The sequence below is a fragment of the Barbatula barbatula genome (genome assembly GCF_947034865.1).
Source record: "Barbatula barbatula genome assembly, chromosome: 9".
Taxonomy (NCBI): domain Eukaryota; kingdom Metazoa; phylum Chordata; class Actinopteri; order Cypriniformes; family Nemacheilidae; genus Barbatula; species Barbatula barbatula.
Window position 1 is genome coordinate 15,229,867 of NC_136772.1, and position 20,713 is coordinate 15,250,579.

The window sequence follows — 20,713 nt, forward strand, 5'->3', positions numbered from 1 at the left end:
TAATATCTCAAAATAAATAAGGTTTTCACCGGGGAAATTGCTTTTGTGTCATAATTGTGTCCATTGTAAAACTCACTGTAAAACATTTACAGGCATTTAAAAACTCACTAAACCTGTTTATGTTTATATACAAATAGAAAGAACAAACCTATTAATATGGAACAAGAACAGTTATGCAGCTGACGGAGTTTTTTGGATCATCATACAGGCTACAATATAAAAGTTATTATTAATAACGGACTTCAGTTCGTAAATTCTTGGACGGTTTAACATTGTTATACCATTTTAATGCGTCATTAGAAGGATTTGTACGTTTTCCCCTTATTGACTTTAAACCTTAAAAGACCTTTATTTTGAAATCGTTTATCTAGCCTGGCACTTCCGCAACACACACTTTTGTTTCGCTGATTCCTTACTGCTGCTAATGTGAAGTATTTATGACACTTGATATTTAACCAATTAAAATGTATTAGTGTTTTGTCATATTTCTCATGTTGCATACAAGAATGTAAGATGATTTATGCGTTACAGCGATTCACTAAAAGCAGCGTGTGTACTGTACTGTTTACATGACACTATAGTTTTGACGTAAAATGACCTCGTGTGGATCCAATAAAATGCAGAAGGCTGTCATTCTTATCGGAGGTCCTCAAAAGGGTGAGCAAATGACTACGGTTCAACTGGCACTATATAGTGTGCATATGCAAGAGCTCACAATCTGTGTATATGGATGTCTGTATAATGGGAGATCTAATGGTGTTAGATATTTTATAGCAATCCATAATATAACAGTTGAATATATTCTATTGTATAATATTACATTCTATAAATGAGTCCTGTGTATTTCTGCTTCTCATCCAGGTACCAGGTTTCGTCCTCTGTCCTTTGAGGTGCCCAAACCTCTGTTTCCTGTGGCAGGAGTGCCAATGCTGCAGCATCACATTGAAGCCTGTTCTAAGGTGAAGATGTTCAGATGATGAATGACACACTTTACTGATGGGAAGTTGTGTACTGGGTTAACATGAAATATTTGAACGTTTGATTGTTTATCCTATAGCTCCCGAATATGAAGGAGATCTTACTCATCGGCTTTTATCAGCCCAATGAAGAGCTAAACAGGTTTTTGTCATGTGCCCAGCAAGATTTCAAAATATCAATACGGTAAGTCTGTATACCTATACAATATTTCGGCTGCTTATGATGCGTTTGTACTGTATATCATTGCATGACTACTGATATCTGTTAGTTAAAACAATACTTGAGTACCTACTGTTTATTTTTATATTCTTTAAAAAGGTTTAATCGCACCCAGAATAAACGTCTGTGTTATGTCTGTGTACTGTGCATATTATTTTCGTATTCATACACATACTTACTTAAGAATAAGTCAGTAAATGTTTATATATAATTTAAATGATGTAATGAATAGTGGATTTTCCAGATATCTCCAGGAATACGCTGCTCTGGGCACTGGAGGAGGAATCTATCACTTCAGAGATCAGATCCTATCAGGGGGTCCAGAAGCGTTTTATGTCATGAATGCAGACGTCTGCTCTGAGTTTCCTCTGTCAGAAATGCTGGACTTTCAAAAGGAGCATGGAGACACTTACAGTTTTGTCATCCTCGGCACCACTGTACTTGCTTGTGTTTTATACTTTTAATATGTTTTGCAGATTAAATCGCAAAAAACGATTCTCAATTGAGTAATAACGTTTGTTTTATATAGTAACCTAATTCTTAATGTTTTAGGCCAACAGAAAGCAGTCCCTGAACTACGGCTGTATTGTTGAAAATGAGCAAACTGATGAGGTAAATGATACATATGAAATGTTTGGATTTTAAACACTACGGTGCCAGGCAGGTAGCTATAAATACATTTTCAGTGTATGTATTTTTTTAATAATAAATATAAGCAAAACAAATTAGATTATTTCTTGGCTCAAAGGCAATCTGTGCCCGCTGAAATCTGTAGAAAGCTCTGCAGAATTGGAACACGCATCATTTATGGGCCTGCGCATCGATCACCCCTCGTATGTTTGTTTATTAAATGCCTTAGGCTTATTAATTATGCATTCAGTCAACAATAAGTGTCTTGTGCACTTAGCTCAGTTTAGCACATTTTACCATATTCGAATCCATTCTGCAGGTTTCCCTTAAAATCAGTGCAGAAAATACTGGAAACGTCAGCAGATTTGGTCTGGGCCTGATCATTACCGTACAAGAAATATGCGTGATGTATTCTCCAGGTCCTGCATTATGTCGAGAAGCCCAGCACATTCGTGAGTGACATAATCAACTGTGGAATATACCTGTTTACACCGGAGATATTTCAGCACATCGGAACAGTTTTCCAGAAGAACCAGCAGGACATGCTGTTGTGAGTGACAAAAATCTGTGCTTGACTACAGTGCATGCATTCTTCATCAGTTTCTTTCCTCGGTTCTCTTCATTTGTTTTTTCCCCCTTACATTTCCTTCATGTCCGCCATCACGTCCTGTTCCGTCATCATCAGATATCCATTTGACGGGTAAGTCCGAACATGGTGTGAAGCTCTGGATTGGTACTAATATTGAACAAGAGAAAGCAAGCGTGATGGATGCACCGATACCACTTTACCAATTCCGAGACCTGAATTCTGAGAACCGCCCGATATCGATCCCGATCTGATACTAGCTCTGTTTTTCAGTGTCTCAACGATGTTGAAATTAACTCAACTGTGCAAAATGCAAATGATGAGCGACTTTCGGGAGTGACTACCAATAGGATTATAGCAGCAGAGCTCCCGTCAGCCATGTCTCGCCTGTTACTGCAGGGTTTGTTTATAAATGTTACTAGGACAACCTAGGAGCTAGGAACTCCTTCAAATGGCCTTGTAGCAAGAGACAAGCGACATACGGTTATTGCGTACAGTATGAACGAAGCACAACATTCAACTTTTACGGTGGTTTCATGGTAGTTAGTCCTTTTTGAAGTGAGTAGCATCCATGGGTAACGCACTGGATCGGATTTGGATCAAACCCGTCAGTCCGGTACCCGATCTAGCAAACAAGTCCTGTTTCGCAGCCGACCCTAAAAGTGAACCTGCTTGTTTGATGTTGATATCAGCTTCATAAACTAGATTCACGTGTTAGCATGTTGTGTTGACAGACGCGTGGGACATCAAGCATGTTTAGACACTTTTATAAAACTTTAACAATGGTAAAATCACCTATTCTATTCTATTTAACAATTTTGAAAACCTTCTTTATAGTTGAAGTCTCTAAAGTAATAGTCTCATTTTATTTTAACTTATGGTTTTTCTTTTCTTCTGATTTAACCGTTTTATTTCCTGAGTGTTTACTTTTGCTACATCATTAAATTACAAAAGTTTCGATGGAATTTTATGTTGTCATGAATGTAGCATCTTTAGAATCCAGCTTCCTCATCTACCTTCCTAAGCACATTTTTTCTGGATCTTACCTAAATGTGTATGTCTGTCTTGTGTCTCTATTGCACTGTTTGGTGAAATGAATCTATTCCTTATTGTCTGTTGTGTACTCTGCTCAGAGAGGAGCAGTCCAATGGTTGGCATCGGGCAGAGGTGATCCGCTTGGAGCAGGACATCTTCACTGCTCTGGCAGGCCAGAGCAAGTTATACGTGTACAAAACAGACCGCTTCTGGAGTCAAATTAAATCTGCAGGGTTTGTTCCGTTTTTATTATCCTTATTCACTGAGCATGTACTGTTCCAGTTGAGTTATTAGGTCAGTGAATGTTGATGAATTATTATGAAAGCAAGCAAATCTTACAGAAAAAATAATTTTACCTTTCGTACAGATCTGCGATCTATGCAAGCCGCTTGTATCTTAACCAGTACCATAAAACTCATCCAGAGAGGTTAGCTATGAATGAAGATGGAGGACCAAACATCAGGGGTAAACACTCTATAGAAATATAAAATGTATATATGGAAAAAAGAGAGACCATTCCAAATGTTTATTTAGTCTGCATTACTAGATGTATTGTGGCCATTCCAGTCCAGTGTCTGTTGAATTTCAACAAAATCAAACTTCAGGAAAGACAGACAACATGTCAAGACACATGAAAACGTATAATAATCAAGGTTATCACATACAAAAGTAATTTTTAAATACCTTAATAAATATTACTGTTGTTATGCTTAAAAGTGCATCTGAACCTGTTTTCTTTCCAGTATTTGTGGTCTGAAAAATACAGAGCTTTTATTTTGTTTGACGTGTTTCTCCAGTTTTCATTTTCTGTAAATAAATGCAAATACAATTTATTTTTTTTAAATTTGAAATTAGGTTGAAATATTGTTAGTAGTTCACAGAGCGAAAAAAAAAAAAGATAATTTTACCTAAACAACTATAAATAGTACATTCAGAAAAACTGACAATAATTTTGAAATGGTCTTTTAATTTTTTCCGCAGCTGTATGTTTGAAAAGCTTTACGAGGCCTTTTTAATGTCTTTTTGTTTTAGGAAATGTTTATATACATCCAACTGCCAACATCGACCCTACTGCTGTGGTGAGTGTTATAGTGACATTTTTCAAGGTGACATTCCCATGCATTCCTGGTTGAAAGAAAAATCACTATTATTATGGTCAAAGGTGATGTAAAAAGATTGCACAGATTCTCTGTTTCAAACATATTTTTATTTTATTTAGCAAATCTGATGATGCAGATATGCATAAACATTCGGTGTGTTTGGACCAATAATGTTTTCTATCATTTGGCTTACAAATAATTTGTTGCGTTGTTATTCTTTCTCTCAGTTAGGTCCTAACGTGTCCATAGGAACAGGAGTAACAATCGGCGCTGGAGTTCGTGCAAGGGAATCCATCATCCTCCACGGTGCTTCTTTACAGGTGAGTTCATGTGTGTAAACCAGTGGTCGGTCTCTCTATGGCTTGTTTATCTTTTATTTCATATCATTACAGTTTGACACAAAGTTGTGTACTTTGTGTCTCCTGTAGGATCATAGCTGTGTGTTGAACAGTATTGTGGGATGGGGTAGCACCATTGGCAAATGGTCGAGAGTGGAAGGAACCCCTAGTGACCCCAATCCTAATGACCCGTATGCCAAAATCGATAGCGAGACGCTCTTCAGAGATGGAAAATTAACACCCTCCATTACAATTCTAGGTTAATTCAGCATTATGATAAATATGTGGTACTATTACAGATTCAGTGCACATTTTTTAAATGTGATGGTTTACTTTCTCCTCAGGCTGTAATGTAAATATCCCATCCGAGGTCATCATACTCAACTCGATCGTCCTGCCACACAAAGACCTCAACAGAAGCTTCAAAAACCAGATCATACTGTAGTGTCATCATCCTGTGAGCCAAATTTCATTTCATTTTTCCTCTCTGGTTTATTGTAGAATACAATACATATTATTATTATTGCTGGCCAAATTTAGTGTAATTTATAGTTGTACTTCTATATGCTATAGTGAGACGTTGTGTGATGGTATAGCCTCAGGCAGGGAAAAAAACAAATGCCAAAAAGTTCCTCTACAGAAAACGATGCATTTTTTTGTTACATCGCCGCTCAGATGGGATTGATATTGATTTTGTTTTGCTATTTTGAGCAGTCGTTGAAATGGGATTTCTGAACAGGCACAAAATATGTGGTTATATATAATATAAATAATGTACATGCTGTTCCCATTTTCTTACAGCATTTAACATTTCTTGTTAAAAAAATGTTAAGACAAATGGTTAAATCTGAATGGAATGGTGTAATTATAAATAATGAATGCATTGCGACTGCTCTTTGTATGCAATAAATTATATTTTGGTCACATTTACTGCTGTCCTTGTGGAGGTTCTTGACGTTTGTATTTATGGTAATTTGTTATGGTTATTTAAGATTATTTTTTTTCTACACATCAACAATTCAATTATATCCTTGACATTCTCATTATTATAAAGATGTACTGTAGTGACTGTATACAATCCGTTTACAAATTGATATTATGCACAATTCATAAACAAAACATGAATTAATCATTTATTGGTATATTAGTGCATCATTTCACCCGTGGACGCTTTGGATACATATAAATAGAAATACAAAAAGTGTAGTCACTTCATGATTCTTTCTGGACAGACTATTTACAGTAACTTTTTTTGTTCTTCATAGGCTGGAAGTGCTACAGTGCTTTACTACAAATGGTAGAAAAGACTTTTAAGCCACCAAAACAAAATGTCCCTGTGCAACGACCCGCCACACACAATAAATCATTTGGGGGATGTGAAGAATTTCTTTTTTCCTGGTTCATTTCTTGGTTTGCTTCTGTAAAGGAAAGGGTGTTTATGATTTTCAAAACAGTTCTATAATATACTCGAGGTCGATAAAACGAAAACTATAGAAATATAACAGCTTACGGGTTATTAAAAGCGTTACCAAAATGCTTAATTCGACCCTTGATTGAGCCACCAGATGTAGTTTTACTGTATTTACTCAATTCAGGAGAAGTCAGAGGTTTGAAGATCTTATCTGAGAGAGAGCAGAAAACTGAATAAATATTATATTATAATATTCATGATAAGTAACACTTAACAATACTGTTGTATTTGTTAACATTAGTAAATGCATTTACCAACATGAACAAGCAATGATAATTAATATTTTCCAGCATTTATACATTTTATAATTTGTATACATTATGCATTAACTAATAATAGCAAATATGACGTTTTACTTAAAAATTCATAAGTAATTGCAGAAATGAACATGAACTCGGATTAATAAATGTTGTAGAAGTATTGTTCATTGTTAAATGTTAGCGAATGCATTAAACAAATGTTTCACAAATACAACTTTACAATAAAGTCAATGAGTAAGCAGTATAACCGTATACAGATGTTTCTCCATCAACAACAACTAAGCAACAAGGTTGTTATGCCCTATTCAGATTATTCCAGTTGTTTTTTCTAAAAAGGTTCTGAAAGATTTCAATAGTTTGTTGAGCTCTTTCATAAGGAGCAAAAGGCGGCCAAGGATTAAGATGTCGATTTAACAGTTACAAGGATCAAAGGGGGTCTTGGACCTACCTAATATTAGGATATACCAGCTGTGCGCCCATCTGATCCGATGGGATAACTGAAGATGTTGCTTCTGTATGGTTAGACATTGAAACAAGCTTGTCCAAATACCCACTTCAAGACCTATTGTTCTTTAGAAGTTTTAAAGTAATTAAAGAAAATTGTGTTAATCCTATTACTCGAAAAAAACTCTTGGTGTCGGTGAGATATCTGGAAGGTAGATCTAGGACCACATCAGTATTCTCCCCAGTTTTACAAAATCCAGATTTTCAACCAGGTTTGTTAAGATGCTAATTTTAGGTCCTGGTGTAAACAAAGTGTGATAAGGCTGAGCGATGGTAACAATGTCATTCCAACAAATTACAGATCAAAAAACTTCTAAAGTCAGATTTTTTTAAACAAGGCACTACATTCAAAACAGTACAACATTAAAATGCCATTTTGAAATATCCCCAGTTGGGGAAATTACTTTCTCAAACATTAGCGAGAGCCTCAACGAGTCTTTTCTATTATTACTTATGTGACACTGTTACTAGGCATGTGTAGTGATGTGTGGTCAACAAAAGACTGTTCATTATTATGACTTTCACAGCACGAAATAATATTCTGTTGCAGTGGATCAGTGATAAACCTCCCTCTGTCAAATGGTGGAAAAATTTGGAAAATGGAACTGGAATACGCTGGAATACCTTACATGTATAATTCACTCAAAGACTTCTTTCATAAATTATGGGAGCCGTTTATACAATACTAGGACCATGGGGTTTTAACATTATGCTGTTTGGATTTCACTTATCAGTATGTAGTATATTCATTGTCTGAGCAAAAATGCCAAAATTGAAATCCTTTTTTCATTTATTTTCTTAACAAATGGTTGTTGTTTTTGAATTTGTAAAAGAGTTTGATACACATTGTTGAAAAAACAACAACTAAGCAACATAACAACTGATACATATACCTCTGCTTGTGCTGGGACCAGCACTGCTCATATGCGAATCCACTACAGGAGTGAACATGACTGGATCTTTGTCCTCAGCTAGAACACCTTCCCAAAAATCTGAGGGGAAGGACAGCAACCGAGCTACTACCTATTGCAAGTCAGAGAACATTTTGATTATTTTCCCAAAATAAACACTCATCATCACATCCCGATTTACTTTCTAAGCTTACTTTGGGTTGCGTGTTCGTGTCTCTCATAATGGTCATGGGAGAGGGTTCGAGCATCCCGTGTCCGATGATGGTGGGTCCAAACACTCTAGCCAAATTATTCTGATCCATCTGACACAGCGGACTCAGCACAACTCTGAAACAAGCCAACATTATTGAAAACGCATTCAGAACTGCAGAAATCCACGAAAGCTTAAATTCTACCTTTGCAGATGCAGCACGAGGAAGGCCAGTGTGTCCTTGTTGGGCTGCGGCAGCTCTTTGATAGCCTGCAATACCATTTCTGCGCTTTTGTTTTCATCTGCCATCTCTGTGAGAGAACTTGTGTGTCAGAGTCGGCAGTGATATCAGATTCAATTACGCTCTTTATGCAAGTATGTAACAGATATTATAGGTGAATTAAAGCACTTTATCAACCTTCGTCTAAGGATACACTACATAGGGAACAAAGCTGGTGCGCAATCACCTGTAGGCGCAGGTGCGTTATAAAGAAGCTTCTCTAATTTGCATGCCGCAGCCATTCATGGCCTCGAAAATGAGACAATATGGCTCTCCCTATGACATCCAATCCAATTTACAATTTAAAAGGGAGGTACTTTACCCCGGAGTCATGCGGAATCTATGAGGGATGGAAAACAACTTCAAGAATAATAGCGGGACCACCCTGATGGCTCCTAAATCTACCACTTACCCTTCATTCAGCGGCTGAAATTAAAATGCTGAACGAGACAACTGCTGGTTTGGGAGATAATGTTTGACATTGATTGTTTCCGAGTCATCAGGGACTTGTCAACTATATCACAAGTAATGGGAAATAACCATCCGCCCTTAATGAATGATGCTATAGCATACGTCCCGATGCCCCTGGCAAGCGTTATATGCTGGTTGTAGTAAGCACGCTCTGCTAATTTGTTAGCGTTTGGTATAATCTATCTTTATAAAAGACCAGCCCCCTTTTCTCCTCAAAGCAAACAAAGTTTTGAAAGTCAAGCATGGACCATGAATGACATTGCTGATGATTAGTATCTCCTGATGGTGGAAAGGGTTAGAGGGTAAACGCTGAAATCTCAGTTCAGACAGGACACTAGAACAGACTCATTGACTTCATCTCGTAAATGTCAGGGTTTTAACTGCAGTGAACATTTCTTTGCCGACCAATGAGGCCAGACGCCATTGGGTTGGCATATGTGTCTTTGTAATAGATAGTTTGAAGATGTTTAGGCAAAATTGGATTGGAGAACTAGTGCGTCAGAAAAGATTTACACTGAACAATGACTTAATATCAGCTTGTACACAACCATTGTATTACATGACGTATAACTTTTTCTTTAATTTGCATACAATTACAAAACCATTCCATACCATTTGACACAAACATACCTGCAGCTTCCATAAATCTCCTGTGAAGCTTAAATGTTACGAGCGGCTCCTTTAGTTTCCTCAGGAAGTCTTTAAGGAGTCCACAGACAGCATGAATCTCTTCTACCTTGTGGAGCATCAACGGACTTTTCCCACACACAAATTTCTCCCTCAGTTCCCTCACAATTCGTTCACCTCCTGGAACTCTGTAAATACCTTTCTATATACACACCAATGAGCCATAACATATTAGTAAAACAATTTTATACATCTAAATATTCTTGACCTAATAAAGCCATTGACCCCAAAATGTTGTCATGTGTATCCGGACCTTTGACTGCCATGAACCGTCCACTTAAACATGTCTGACAGAAATATGTAGATACTTTAGGTACAATATATTAAAATCAGCCAATAAGATAAGCGCATACTAGGTTTGAGAATTTTGGTTTGATCAGGTATCCCTGTTTGGATATATATTGTGTGATTATTTTTAATAATAAATATATTAATAAAGTCACCTCTTCAAGTCCTCTTCTCTCAATTTCATGAACACACTGTACTATCAGAGAGGGAATCCATGGACGTGTGGAGGGAGCGAAACGCTCTAACGTATTCTGAAAAACCCAAAGAAAGCTATTTAAGTAATGTAAGCTCTAGAGTACATGTGGACGTGCAGTATAAAAGGTGAATACCTCATTGGGCTGAGCTGAACCATGTGCAGTAGGGCTACACTTCTCAACACACAGATGTTTACACTCAGGGTGGCTCACCACTCGACAGTCTCTGCATTTCACTGCAACCTTCCCAAAGCGAATCCTCTTCCCACACGGTGTGCATGTCTCAGGACGAATCACCTTGAAAACACAACGTACTGATATTTCTTGCAGATTTCCTCTTAAGGTGTTCACTTTAATTCCCCCGATTATAAATGTTATCACTGTGTAAATGTTAAAACAATAGTGTCAAAAGAACGGATTTATGCATGACCATTTCTTACTCTCATTTGACATCATTTAGTGATACGCGATCATGTTTTGGCTACAGTGCCCTCAAGGCAATGTAAATGATTGCAAATGGCATTTTGTATTAACAAACTTTCCGGATCCATTAAAAGGACCCTTGAATATAGAGCGATGTATAGCTTAATATATGAACAATGGCATTGACTTTATAATTGTCAAATAAAAAAAACAGTGTAACTGTCACAGTATTAATAAACTTTGAAAAAATATTTTTACTTGGAGGCCGCCATGTTTTTCTAAATCTTTCGCAACAGCAAAGCACACACGTGACAGTATGTCCTCTTGACAATCATCTGCCTGCCATAAAAGAAAAACGAGTTCATTATCAGCAAGCGTCAGTTCAAGGTAAGCCTGCATTAAATCATAGCTTTAAACTAACACCTTTAAGACATTTAAGACTATTTAAGACATCAGCATCCGCCATAATCATATACTTTATACAATATGAGAATATGCTGCAAATATGCTGATAAACACATTAATAAAAAGATGCTTGCGGTTTGGTTATTTATTCTGTATTTGAGCACACGTGAGTATTTGCCCCCGTCACCTAATGACTGAGGGAGAAAAGACAATTAGTCTACTAATGGCAAAAATGGCTGAAACATCGTGTACATTATATTTTAGAAATTATTTTGGTAATCAATATCTTCATTTTTTTCTCATTTTAGCATTTTATATATATAAATATAAATATATAGAGACATGCAGGGGCTCTGTCAAGAGTGACCATCGGGTTCTTGGTCACCTCCCTGAATAAGGCCCTACTCCCTGATAGCTCAGTTTGGCCGGGCGGCAGCTCTAGGAAGAGTCCTGATGGTTCCAAACTTCTTTAAATACATTTGCAAAGATTTCAAACAAACTTCTTTCTCGTTGTCATTATGGGGTGTTGTTTGTAGAATTTTGAGGAAAATAATGAATTTAATCCATTTTGGAACAAGGCTGTAACATGACAAAATGTGGAAAATATTATCCTACAGAATCTTATGTTTACTGAAGAACTGATTAGTATGTCTGTGTTTAGTTTGGCTGCCTAGCTGTGCGTGCAACCATTTTACATCATCGAAAAGTACATGGCGACCTCCTTAGGTTAAAATGAGTATTACATTTAGGTTTTTTTAAGAATTAAAAATATGTGTTTCTAACGACAAATACTAGTAGTCTAAGGCTATTACACACATTAAGCCATACATCTATCTATACACTGGGTTCCCCTTAAAGATTCCGTCCCCTGAAATGATTTAATTTCTCACATTCACCTGTATGAGTTTCTTTCATCTGCAGGATACAAAAGATCGTTGGATGTGAATAATCCACATTTCACTAATGATCACGTAATTTCATCATTTTAATCTACAGCTTCATTCAAAACATATTGTGAAGCACTTTTGGATGATGTCCTACTGTTTTTTGTTGAAACACATGCTGGTGAGTCTTATCCACAGTGGGTGTGAACTCCTGAATGAGTCCTGGGTCTGGGGTGGTCACCTCGATTTCAACAATCGTCTCAGCTTCTGTGGCTTCACTAGGTGCCCACACGGACGTTTGCTCTGAATGGAAATTCTGGTTAGTTTGGGAAGGGAAGAACTCATTTAAAAATGTGGCCTCTAAGGTTATTTTTTTACCATCAACAGATGGAAAATGTTCATTTCTGAGAGCTCTGGACGGATGTTCTAAAGTCTCCTGGGTTATGTCTATTACCATGTGAATCTGACCGCCGCTCTCTGGAGTGGTGACAGACGCCTTCACGACGGTGGTCTCAATTTCCTAACCATACACAGAGAGGCACAGATAAATACACATAAAATTCATTTGAATCCGATCATCCTGCAAGACCCACAAGAAGCATGACGATCTTGCTTGTGTCCACAAATGTAGTTTCTTAAAGTGCCAAATAAATTTGTTTCTCTCTTAGAAAACAGAGCCAGCTGTGTGGGAGTGATACAAGTCTTATGGAGGGAGACAGTCAAGACATGGTCTACTGCTGTTCTCATCTAAGCAGCATGGTGGGCGGGCCAATACGATGGCAAGCAGCCGGTTTAGGGACTGATGAACGGACAAATTGATGAGAAATGACACCCTCTAACAGATAGAATAAGATCCCCAAACAACAGAAAGACAAACATTGAAGGAGAAGTTTAACATTACAAAGCAATTCCCTTAAATTTCGCTTACTGTTGACTATATTCCCATCAATAATCTGTTCATATTCTGAGCAATTCTAAAATATAAACCAACCAGGAGATGTTTTATTCAGTGGTAAATGACAAAAGCTGCTTTTTTTCAAGAGTGCAAACGATTTTAAACACCTAACCTAGACTGCGAAATGAACAACGACTCGAAAGGCTTGCTCAGATAGGCAGGAAAATGTAGAAAAATATTTCAATTCAAACCTATTTATTTGCTTGTAGTCTGGACAGGACAAAAAAAAACATAGGAAAACACACTACATTAATCTACAATCCCAATACAAATGAATTCATAAAGAAAAAAATTGAATATTTACAACAAACATTGTATGTATACGTGTGTGTGTGTGTGTGTGTGTGTATATATATATATATATATATATATATATATATATATATATATATATATATACTGTATACAGCATGGGTCAAAGAAGTTAAGATGTAAAAAAAGATCAAAAGAAAAATTTATTTAATGTCCATAGAAAGCACATTGTATTATATGTAAGTAAAATGTCTACTTTATGGCTTTAAATAAATTTTTGGAGAATAAAATGTCAAAATTTGGTTGAAATAATGTTACATTGTCATTCAGTTTAACAAAATATTTATTTACAAACATTCTTATTCTGACTGTAAATATGAAAATATATAATAGAATGAGGGAGCTTATGACATTTTATAGTGTCTTAAATGAGTAAAAAAGTTATTATTGACAAATGGGGAAAACCTAGGAAAGTGGCAAAAAAAATATATATATTAAAATGAATTAGCACATGGGGTGAAAGTAATTAGTCTATTAATATGTCATAAATAGATTTTTTTTTGTAAATATGCCGGACAAAATTGTTACACTGAATGACATTTTAGTGGGCATCTTCTGTAAATCAGGGGAAAATGTATGATTTTATTTTGCACAGAAAAACAAAATCCAATTAAATTTAACTTTTATCTTGAACAACAATTTAAATCAGTCTTACACTTATTGTTTTTATGCTTCAACCCATTTTCATCTTTGACCAATATATATATATATATATATATATATATATATATATATATACATATTATATATATATATATATATATATATATATATATATATATATATATATATATATATATATATATATATATATATATATATATATATATATATATATATATATATATATATATATATATAAATATATACAGCCGCAAATAAAATTATTTTTAGTTTTCTGAATTTACCATTTATAGGTATGTGTTTAGGTATAATGATAATTTCTGTTTCATTCTGTGAACTACTAACAATTTATCTGCCACATTTCTTATAAAAATATTGTTTTATTTGCAGAAAATGAAAACTGGAGAAACAGGTCAAAATAACAGAAAATATGCTCTGTATTTGGTCAGAACTGAAATACTGCAAAGACAACTAGTTCAATTTGACCTTTATCCAATACAACAGTAATATCTGTACATGTATTTTTGGAAAAGTTCAAAAATTATTTTGATGTGATAACCTTGATTTTTATCAGTTTTCATTTGTCTTGTCATGCTCTTTCACATTGCTGTTTGAAGACTTTGTCCCTTCTGAGGTTTGATTTTGTTGAAATTCAACGGACACTGGACTGGAATGGGCACAATACATCTAGAAATGATGATTAAATGAACATTTGGAATGGTACATTTTCCTACAGTTGTATTTACAGTTCATTTTTTAATTTTTATATCTTATATGTAAGTCCTAAAGTAAGTCGATAGTAACATTTTGATCCGGTTATAAATTATATGTTGGTTGTATTCTGTTCAAACATTTGTGTAATGTTAAAACAGGAAGTTATTCTGGATAAGAGTCGGAAGTGGTCTATTTATGATTATTTGGTTTTGACAACAAAATGCTTTAAATCACATTGCTCTAATAAATAGCTGCAATAATACATTTCTGCCAACCTTCTCCAATGGTCTTGAACCCAAAAGATCGCCTGAACGGCTGCTGACTCTTCCCCGTTTCTGCATCGGGGGACCAACACATGGGCCCAATGATGATCGCTAAAGGCAGAGATAAAGCGAGGCTAATGGTAAATAGCCAAAACATAACACCTAATATAATATAATAATATTTTAGAACAAATCTGTAAGAGAAATGGTCATACAATGTATTTAACATAGAACACATTTTTTTTAAAGAAAAGATGCTCGACAATCAAATAGAGGAGGTGCAACCACAAAGCAAAACCACATGCTAAATAAGTGTTGCTCCATCTTTTCATTTAGCATAAAACGCTTTTAGAAAGTATGCAAAAAAAAAATGGTATAAGTACTACATACTCTTCTCTCACGGGCTCTTGACTTGAGAGGCTTAACAAATGTCGTGCTGTCCAAATCCTTGAAATCACAATAAAAAGTTGATTTTTTAGAAAAGAAAATTCTGAACGTACTTCAATGATTTTCATGCATGTGCACTTTAACGTCCTTCATTAATCCTATTTCATGAATAAAAATTATATGAATGTGATACTTCACCAAATCATCATCGGTTCTGTCATAACTGATGTCAGAGTGAGACAGGAAAGAGGATTCGTCAATCACAGATAACCTGATAAAAACATTATTGGAAGAAGCATTGCATCATGGGAAAAAAAGACACAAATCAGTGGTTGTGTGGTACAGAAAGAGGATGTAGCACGTCGGGTTACCGTTTTCCTCTGGGCTGTGGGACGCTGGTTCCTTTGTGACTGAAGCTGGTCAGCATTGACCTCTGTTCATCATTGAGACAGGCACTTGATTTGCTGTCATGCACAAGCACGTCACATATCAACTGCATCTGCCGCTCCTGTCACATAAATTAATGAGAGAAAAGACATGCTAAGTGCCTTCATTAACCCAGCTGTCACTTGGATGGTCAATAAACCACGGAGCAAATCTGTTTTATGAAGTCCATGTGCACGACCGAACGCATTTACGTGAAATACAGTGGACCTGTCCACACCGGCAACTTTAACTCTTAGCTTGAAGTTCTCCTTTGAGTCCACACCTAGGAAGTCCACGCTACTGTTGAAGTCAAAGTTTGTTGGACTGTCGTTTGCTAACATAGGTTAGTGTCAAAACAGGGTAATTTACTGACCAGGCACTGGTAGTCCGCTTCTGCTTTGTAACGTTTCTTGATCTCCACGTCCAACTGGTTTCGAGCGTGTTTGAGTTTGACCTCCAGAGCGGATCGAGCCACATCTGACTTCACCAGGAGCTCTTTGTGTTTCTTCAGTTCCAGCTCTGCATGCAGCCATTTTTTCCGGACGGCCTCAAAGTTCTTCACCACTTCAATGAACTCTTGTAGATTTAAATGAGGCAGCATGTCAAAGCCTTTATAGAATGACTTATAACAGAGCCATGAAACACAGATCAAAATATAGAGCATCAAAAGGCAAATGCTGCTTTTTGGGTAGTTTTTAATAATTCTGGAATTATTCAAGTCAAGTCAGCTTTATTTATACATATATTTTAAACATATAAGGTTATGCAAGTCAAAACACAGGTCAAATATCTGACAGACTATGCAGTGTTATTTGAATAAGACAAAAATTTCTAGCAAACTGTGGAACTTTCACAGTTTAGAACAAAGCTGTTAAAAGGCCTAAAGATAAAAAGTGGATCAATATGGTAGCCTAATACAAATGCTTTTGAGTACTGCTTATTACCCGACACTAAAATATTTTATGTACGTTTTTAGGGTGACCTATTCAAAACCGACTTATTTAAAACGTAAATATTGCTTTTAAGCCCATTTTAGTGCGGTTATACCCATGTCTGAAGGTTGCCATCGTCAATTGGAATATTTGTAAACTTCTGCAGCTTTCAAAAGGCTTGTTTGTGAACTAGCGACATATTTAGATTAACCACAAACAAACAACTGATTGTTAAAGAAGCAGACAGAATGCGTTCAAGTGAACACTATCATTTGAGCTGCATAAACGACAACACGTACACAAAAGTGATATGATCTTACCGAGTTCACAGCTTGTAGCTTCTTCTATGGCAAGCCTTTGCAAACACAGACTGAAGACTTCTCTAACAAACTGATCCCCCATGACCATGCCAGCTGACAATCCCGCATCAAACCCAAACAAACCGCTTTTAATGCGTCACGGGTCACATGGATCGTGTATGTACAGTTATAAAAACAGACCCAACAGGGTTTGAGTCGCGTTCAACTCTGTTACGCCTCTGCAAAATAGACTAGTGTAAATCATGTAAACCTTGCAACTTCTAGTAAATGAACTACAACAGTCACGAAAGTAGTTTATGAATAATATTATTGAATATCAGAGCATTTACCACAGGTTATACACGCGGCCTGATGTTCGCGTCACAGTAATAAACTACAGGTGTGTTCATATTTATGCGACGCTGCGCAGACCAAACAAAATATGACATCAGGTACCGCGAGAGTGATTAGAAAGAAAATATTCAAAATGACCTCGCGGTGCTGTGATGTCATCCGCCGATTAGTCTGCGCGTCTGTGGATAAAGTCTGCGGATCGAACGCTTTACGTTGTATATCGCACACTGACAGCTCAAATCATCAGCCCTTCGCTTCACCGACTCATTCGTCTTTGTGGACAGCAACTCTAAAAATATAAAAACACAACTTTACATGACCTCAAGGCCTTATTTTCATGTGTCATCTGAGCAAAGGTGAGATTGTATTAAACTGAGGGACCGCATCGTTATGGTATGAAAGCCATTTACATTTAGTCAGCAGACGCTTTTATCCAAAGCGATTTACAAAGAGTTCGGGGAGCAATAAGCGATATGTCATACATATATAAACATATATAAAATGTTTAATCACGGTTTCAACAGCATCTAAATGTATTGTTTACTTTATTTAATATCAGGGCGGGGTTATTTAAGTTTCAATGTGTATTTGCCACTAACGTTTGTGGCGATGCTAGGCCCTTTTTAGGTGGGCTTTGTCCACCCTAAAGTTATAGCTCAGCCCCCCTAAACAATTTTGCAATTTGTACAGGAATTCGAGATCGCTTTAAAGTACTCTTTGAAACTATTATTATGAAACCTGAAGCAGGCTGCGTTATTTTGCGCATTCGTTCTTTTTTTGTCTGTGAGGTTTTTTATTTTTTATTTTATTAACAACAAAGAAAGTTCTTTACAAATATTAGTGTATACAATGAAATACAACATAAATATAACAAAAATTTGCACAGTAGGGGGCTATTGTTAATTTACATGAAAATATAAAAGCATTTACAAATTTTCAATGTTTTAATTGCTGTTTGCTTCTTAGAAAATCGGAGTGAATCAATATAAATCTCAGTTTTTTTCTTGAATGAGGTAAAACAGGGTTTTTACAGAAAAATTTACATTTATGAACATAAAATTTTGCCATTAAAAGAATAAAATTAATTATATAAACCTGATTATGCTTGATTTTACTATTCTCCCAAAGACCAAATAAAATATGTTTCCAAAACAACATAAATTGGTCATCAATGTTTCTTGTGATAAGATCACATACATTTTGCCAAAATGGTCTTATAAATGGGCAGTGCCAGAATAAGTGAACCACAGTTTCAGGGCAACTGTCACAAAAGGTGCAATTGACATCGATATCACTTTTAAACTTTATAAAGTAATGTTTAACAGGACATATTCTATGTATTAATTTGAATGATACCTCATTAACTTGCACATTCGTTAGTTCACAGCGGCACAGAGTGGAGTGAACGTCACAAGCAGAGGAAGCATCTTTCCCATCCACCATAAAAGTTTTGTCAGGGGCGCAGATGGGATTTTTAAACTGGGGGGACCAGCTGTCAGCAAATAATTTCAACTCAGTTAGTTATTTTGCGTAATTTGGAAGTGCTCAAGTAGTTATTTGCGTAAATTGTTGATAAACAACAACGAACAAAGGTCTACCCATCAACACTAGCAATGCATGATACTTTTATTTGTCTAGTATGCCAATCACCCACCAAAACTTATTCTGCAAAATATGTTTTGATATGTTTTATTTAAACATTTCAACACAAATAAAACAATTTACCCCAGTCAACCTGTACAGTAATTGGGCAAGATAATGTTTTATTAATTTATTTAATTGACAGGGACATTGTACATTCATAAAACATTTGTGTAAATGTACCAGAATTATCCAAAGGCTATTTTTCATCTCTAGTCCCTGGACAAGATGTTACAAGTCACCCTAAAGAAAATATTATTAAAAATACAGAAAATGTAATAATTACATAATAAAAAGTCTATTGAAAACAATATAGGATCAATTTAAAACAATGCAAACAAAATACAAACAATAATAGGAATATAAGCTAGCAGATATAAGATTCTAGTGTTGACAAATCTGAATACTAATGAACCAATTCTTCAATTTGACCCTACATAAAGCATATGTATCTAAATCTCCTATATAGTATATCCATTACCGTGCTGCTTTGACAGAAAAGCAGACGGACTAAATTGACTTTGTCTAAGTGGTATGACACGGTATCCTCTTGTAGAGATCGATAATTAGTTGTTCTAATACGAATTAACTGAATAAGAGGGGGAGAAGATAAACCATAAATAATTGTATACATTTGCATACTTGATCATTTTTTCCCAACTTAACAAATTTTTTTTTTTCAGTATTGGACAATTAAAAGACTTATGGATTAATGGTTTTAGAGTCACTGAACTCGCCTGAGACCAAGACAGCAATGTTATGCCAGGACCCTAATTTAGTCTTGCATGTCCAGATAAAACATTATTTCCTGACGATAAATTGTTTGATTCATCCAAGCATTCTTTCTGTATTAATTCGCTATTTGCCTCCGTCCACTCACCTAATTGCATAGTCATGCTCTCCACGTTTTACTGTGTTTGCTATGTGCAAAAGATTAGCTATACAAATAAATATCAAAACTAATCCGCCACATCTGGGAAAAGTCAACAGGCAGAGGATATTTACATTGTTTGGATATTTGGAAAAAACAAGGTGATTGTTTTTTGTTTCTTCGTTGCCTTTATGTGGCAGTTATGCAGTAAAAAAATTTCAACCAGAAAAATCACTAGCTCATTCAACAACGATGGCATTTGATCACGATGGTTACTACAGGCACAATTCGGGCAGCTAACAGCTCCTCATAGGACCCCGGGGGCGAATCAGGTGTCGTAGCAGACCAGCAGCGGCACATTGAGAGCACAGAAAACGTAACGTCGGCCGACCCGATTCTGAAGCAGTGACGCCAAAATACTTAAGGAGTGGCGGGCCTGTACGTCACTACTTAGGCTAATGTACATAGCGGAAATCATGATATATCCTCAGGTTTAACAAGGTTTGTTGCCTTTCGTAGGGAAAGTGAGGGGGACGGATCGGGATCTGAGGGGGCCATGTCCTCCTGTCCCTAGTGCTATCTGCACACTCTGCGTTCACCCCTCGTCACACTGTTTACTAAGTTAGTTGTTTACCTCCCACAAAATGAAAGCACTTCACACCAATGACGGTGTCATACTTGGAAAACAATCTCGATGATATTGTAGCACACAGAAATGTGTCATCCATGATGGTGTGCTGTTTTATTTTTCTGCCCCTATAGTTATAGAGAGCTGACGGTATTTTGAGAGCCCTGACGACGGGCAGATAAGACTTAATTCAGACTGGTGCGGCTGTGTTAGTCATTGTTCTGATTTCCGAGTAAACAAAAGTGTACCTAGAAGCTCTTTGTCGTTTTTCAGATGCTTCAGTATTTTTATTTTTCATTTAAAACATATTGTGGATGTGATAGATGAACAGGCAGTCATGCACATGACAGACAGCGCTGGTGCTAATCAAAATGAATGGCAGGGAAACATCATATCAAGTTATTCCTTCTACTAAATAATGACTCAGCAGTTGATAGTGACATTTATAATATG

At 36.1% G+C, this 20,713-nt stretch overlaps 2 protein-coding genes across 11 annotated transcripts; one reads left to right on the plus strand and one right to left on the minus strand.

Annotated features, from left to right (window-relative positions):
• Positions 1-350: 350 nt before the first annotated feature.
• On the plus strand, positions 351-6,860 carry gmppaa (GDP-mannose pyrophosphorylase Aa). 7 transcript variants are annotated; one of them, XM_079464181.1, is made up of 14 exons: positions 351-657; positions 862-959; positions 1,058-1,161; positions 1,442-1,634; positions 1,750-1,809; positions 2,247-2,377; positions 2,513-2,527; positions 3,547-3,681; positions 3,816-3,913; positions 4,481-4,527; positions 4,776-4,868; positions 4,977-5,145; positions 5,231-5,343; positions 6,152-6,285. In XM_079464181.1, exons 1-13 carry the CDS (start codon positions 594-596, stop codon positions 5,329-5,331), a joined length of 1,308 nt encoding a protein of 435 aa, XP_079320307.1. In that variant the 5' UTR covers positions 351-593; the 3' UTR covers positions 5,332-5,343; positions 6,152-6,285. The 7 variants fall into 7 exon arrangements, with proteins under 7 accessions (XP_079320307.1, XP_079320311.1, XP_079320305.1 ...); XM_079464180.1 differs by lacking the exon at positions 6,152-6,285 and having other exon boundaries at positions 406-431; positions 582-657; positions 5,231-6,020; XM_079464185.1 differs by lacking the exon at positions 2,513-2,527 and having other exon boundaries at positions 6,152-6,860.
• On the minus strand, positions 5,759-17,225 carry LOC306898582 (rac GTPase-activating protein 1). Of its 4 annotated transcripts, none has more exons than XM_079464178.1 (17): positions 17,117-17,154; positions 16,788-17,005; positions 15,909-16,111; positions 15,481-15,617; positions 15,308-15,380; positions 15,113-15,169; positions 14,735-14,833; positions 12,233-12,374; positions 12,012-12,157; positions 10,278-10,439; positions 10,104-10,199; positions 9,604-9,802; positions 8,428-8,533; positions 8,227-8,359; positions 8,015-8,144; positions 6,397-6,508; positions 5,759-6,304 (listed from the first exon to the last, which is right to left on the minus strand). In XM_079464178.1, exons 2-17 carry the CDS (start codon positions 16,873-16,875, stop codon positions 6,250-6,252), a joined length of 1,938 nt encoding a protein of 645 aa, XP_079320304.1. In that variant the 5' UTR covers positions 16,876-17,005; positions 17,117-17,154; the 3' UTR covers positions 5,759-6,249. The 4 variants fall into 4 exon arrangements, with proteins under 4 accessions (XP_079320304.1, XP_079320303.1, XP_079320302.1 ...); XM_079464176.1 differs by having other exon boundaries at positions 5,806-6,304; positions 6,416-6,508; positions 17,117-17,172; XM_079464177.1 differs by having other exon boundaries at positions 16,788-17,225.
• Between the last annotated feature and the right edge of the window lie 3,488 nt (positions 17,226-20,713).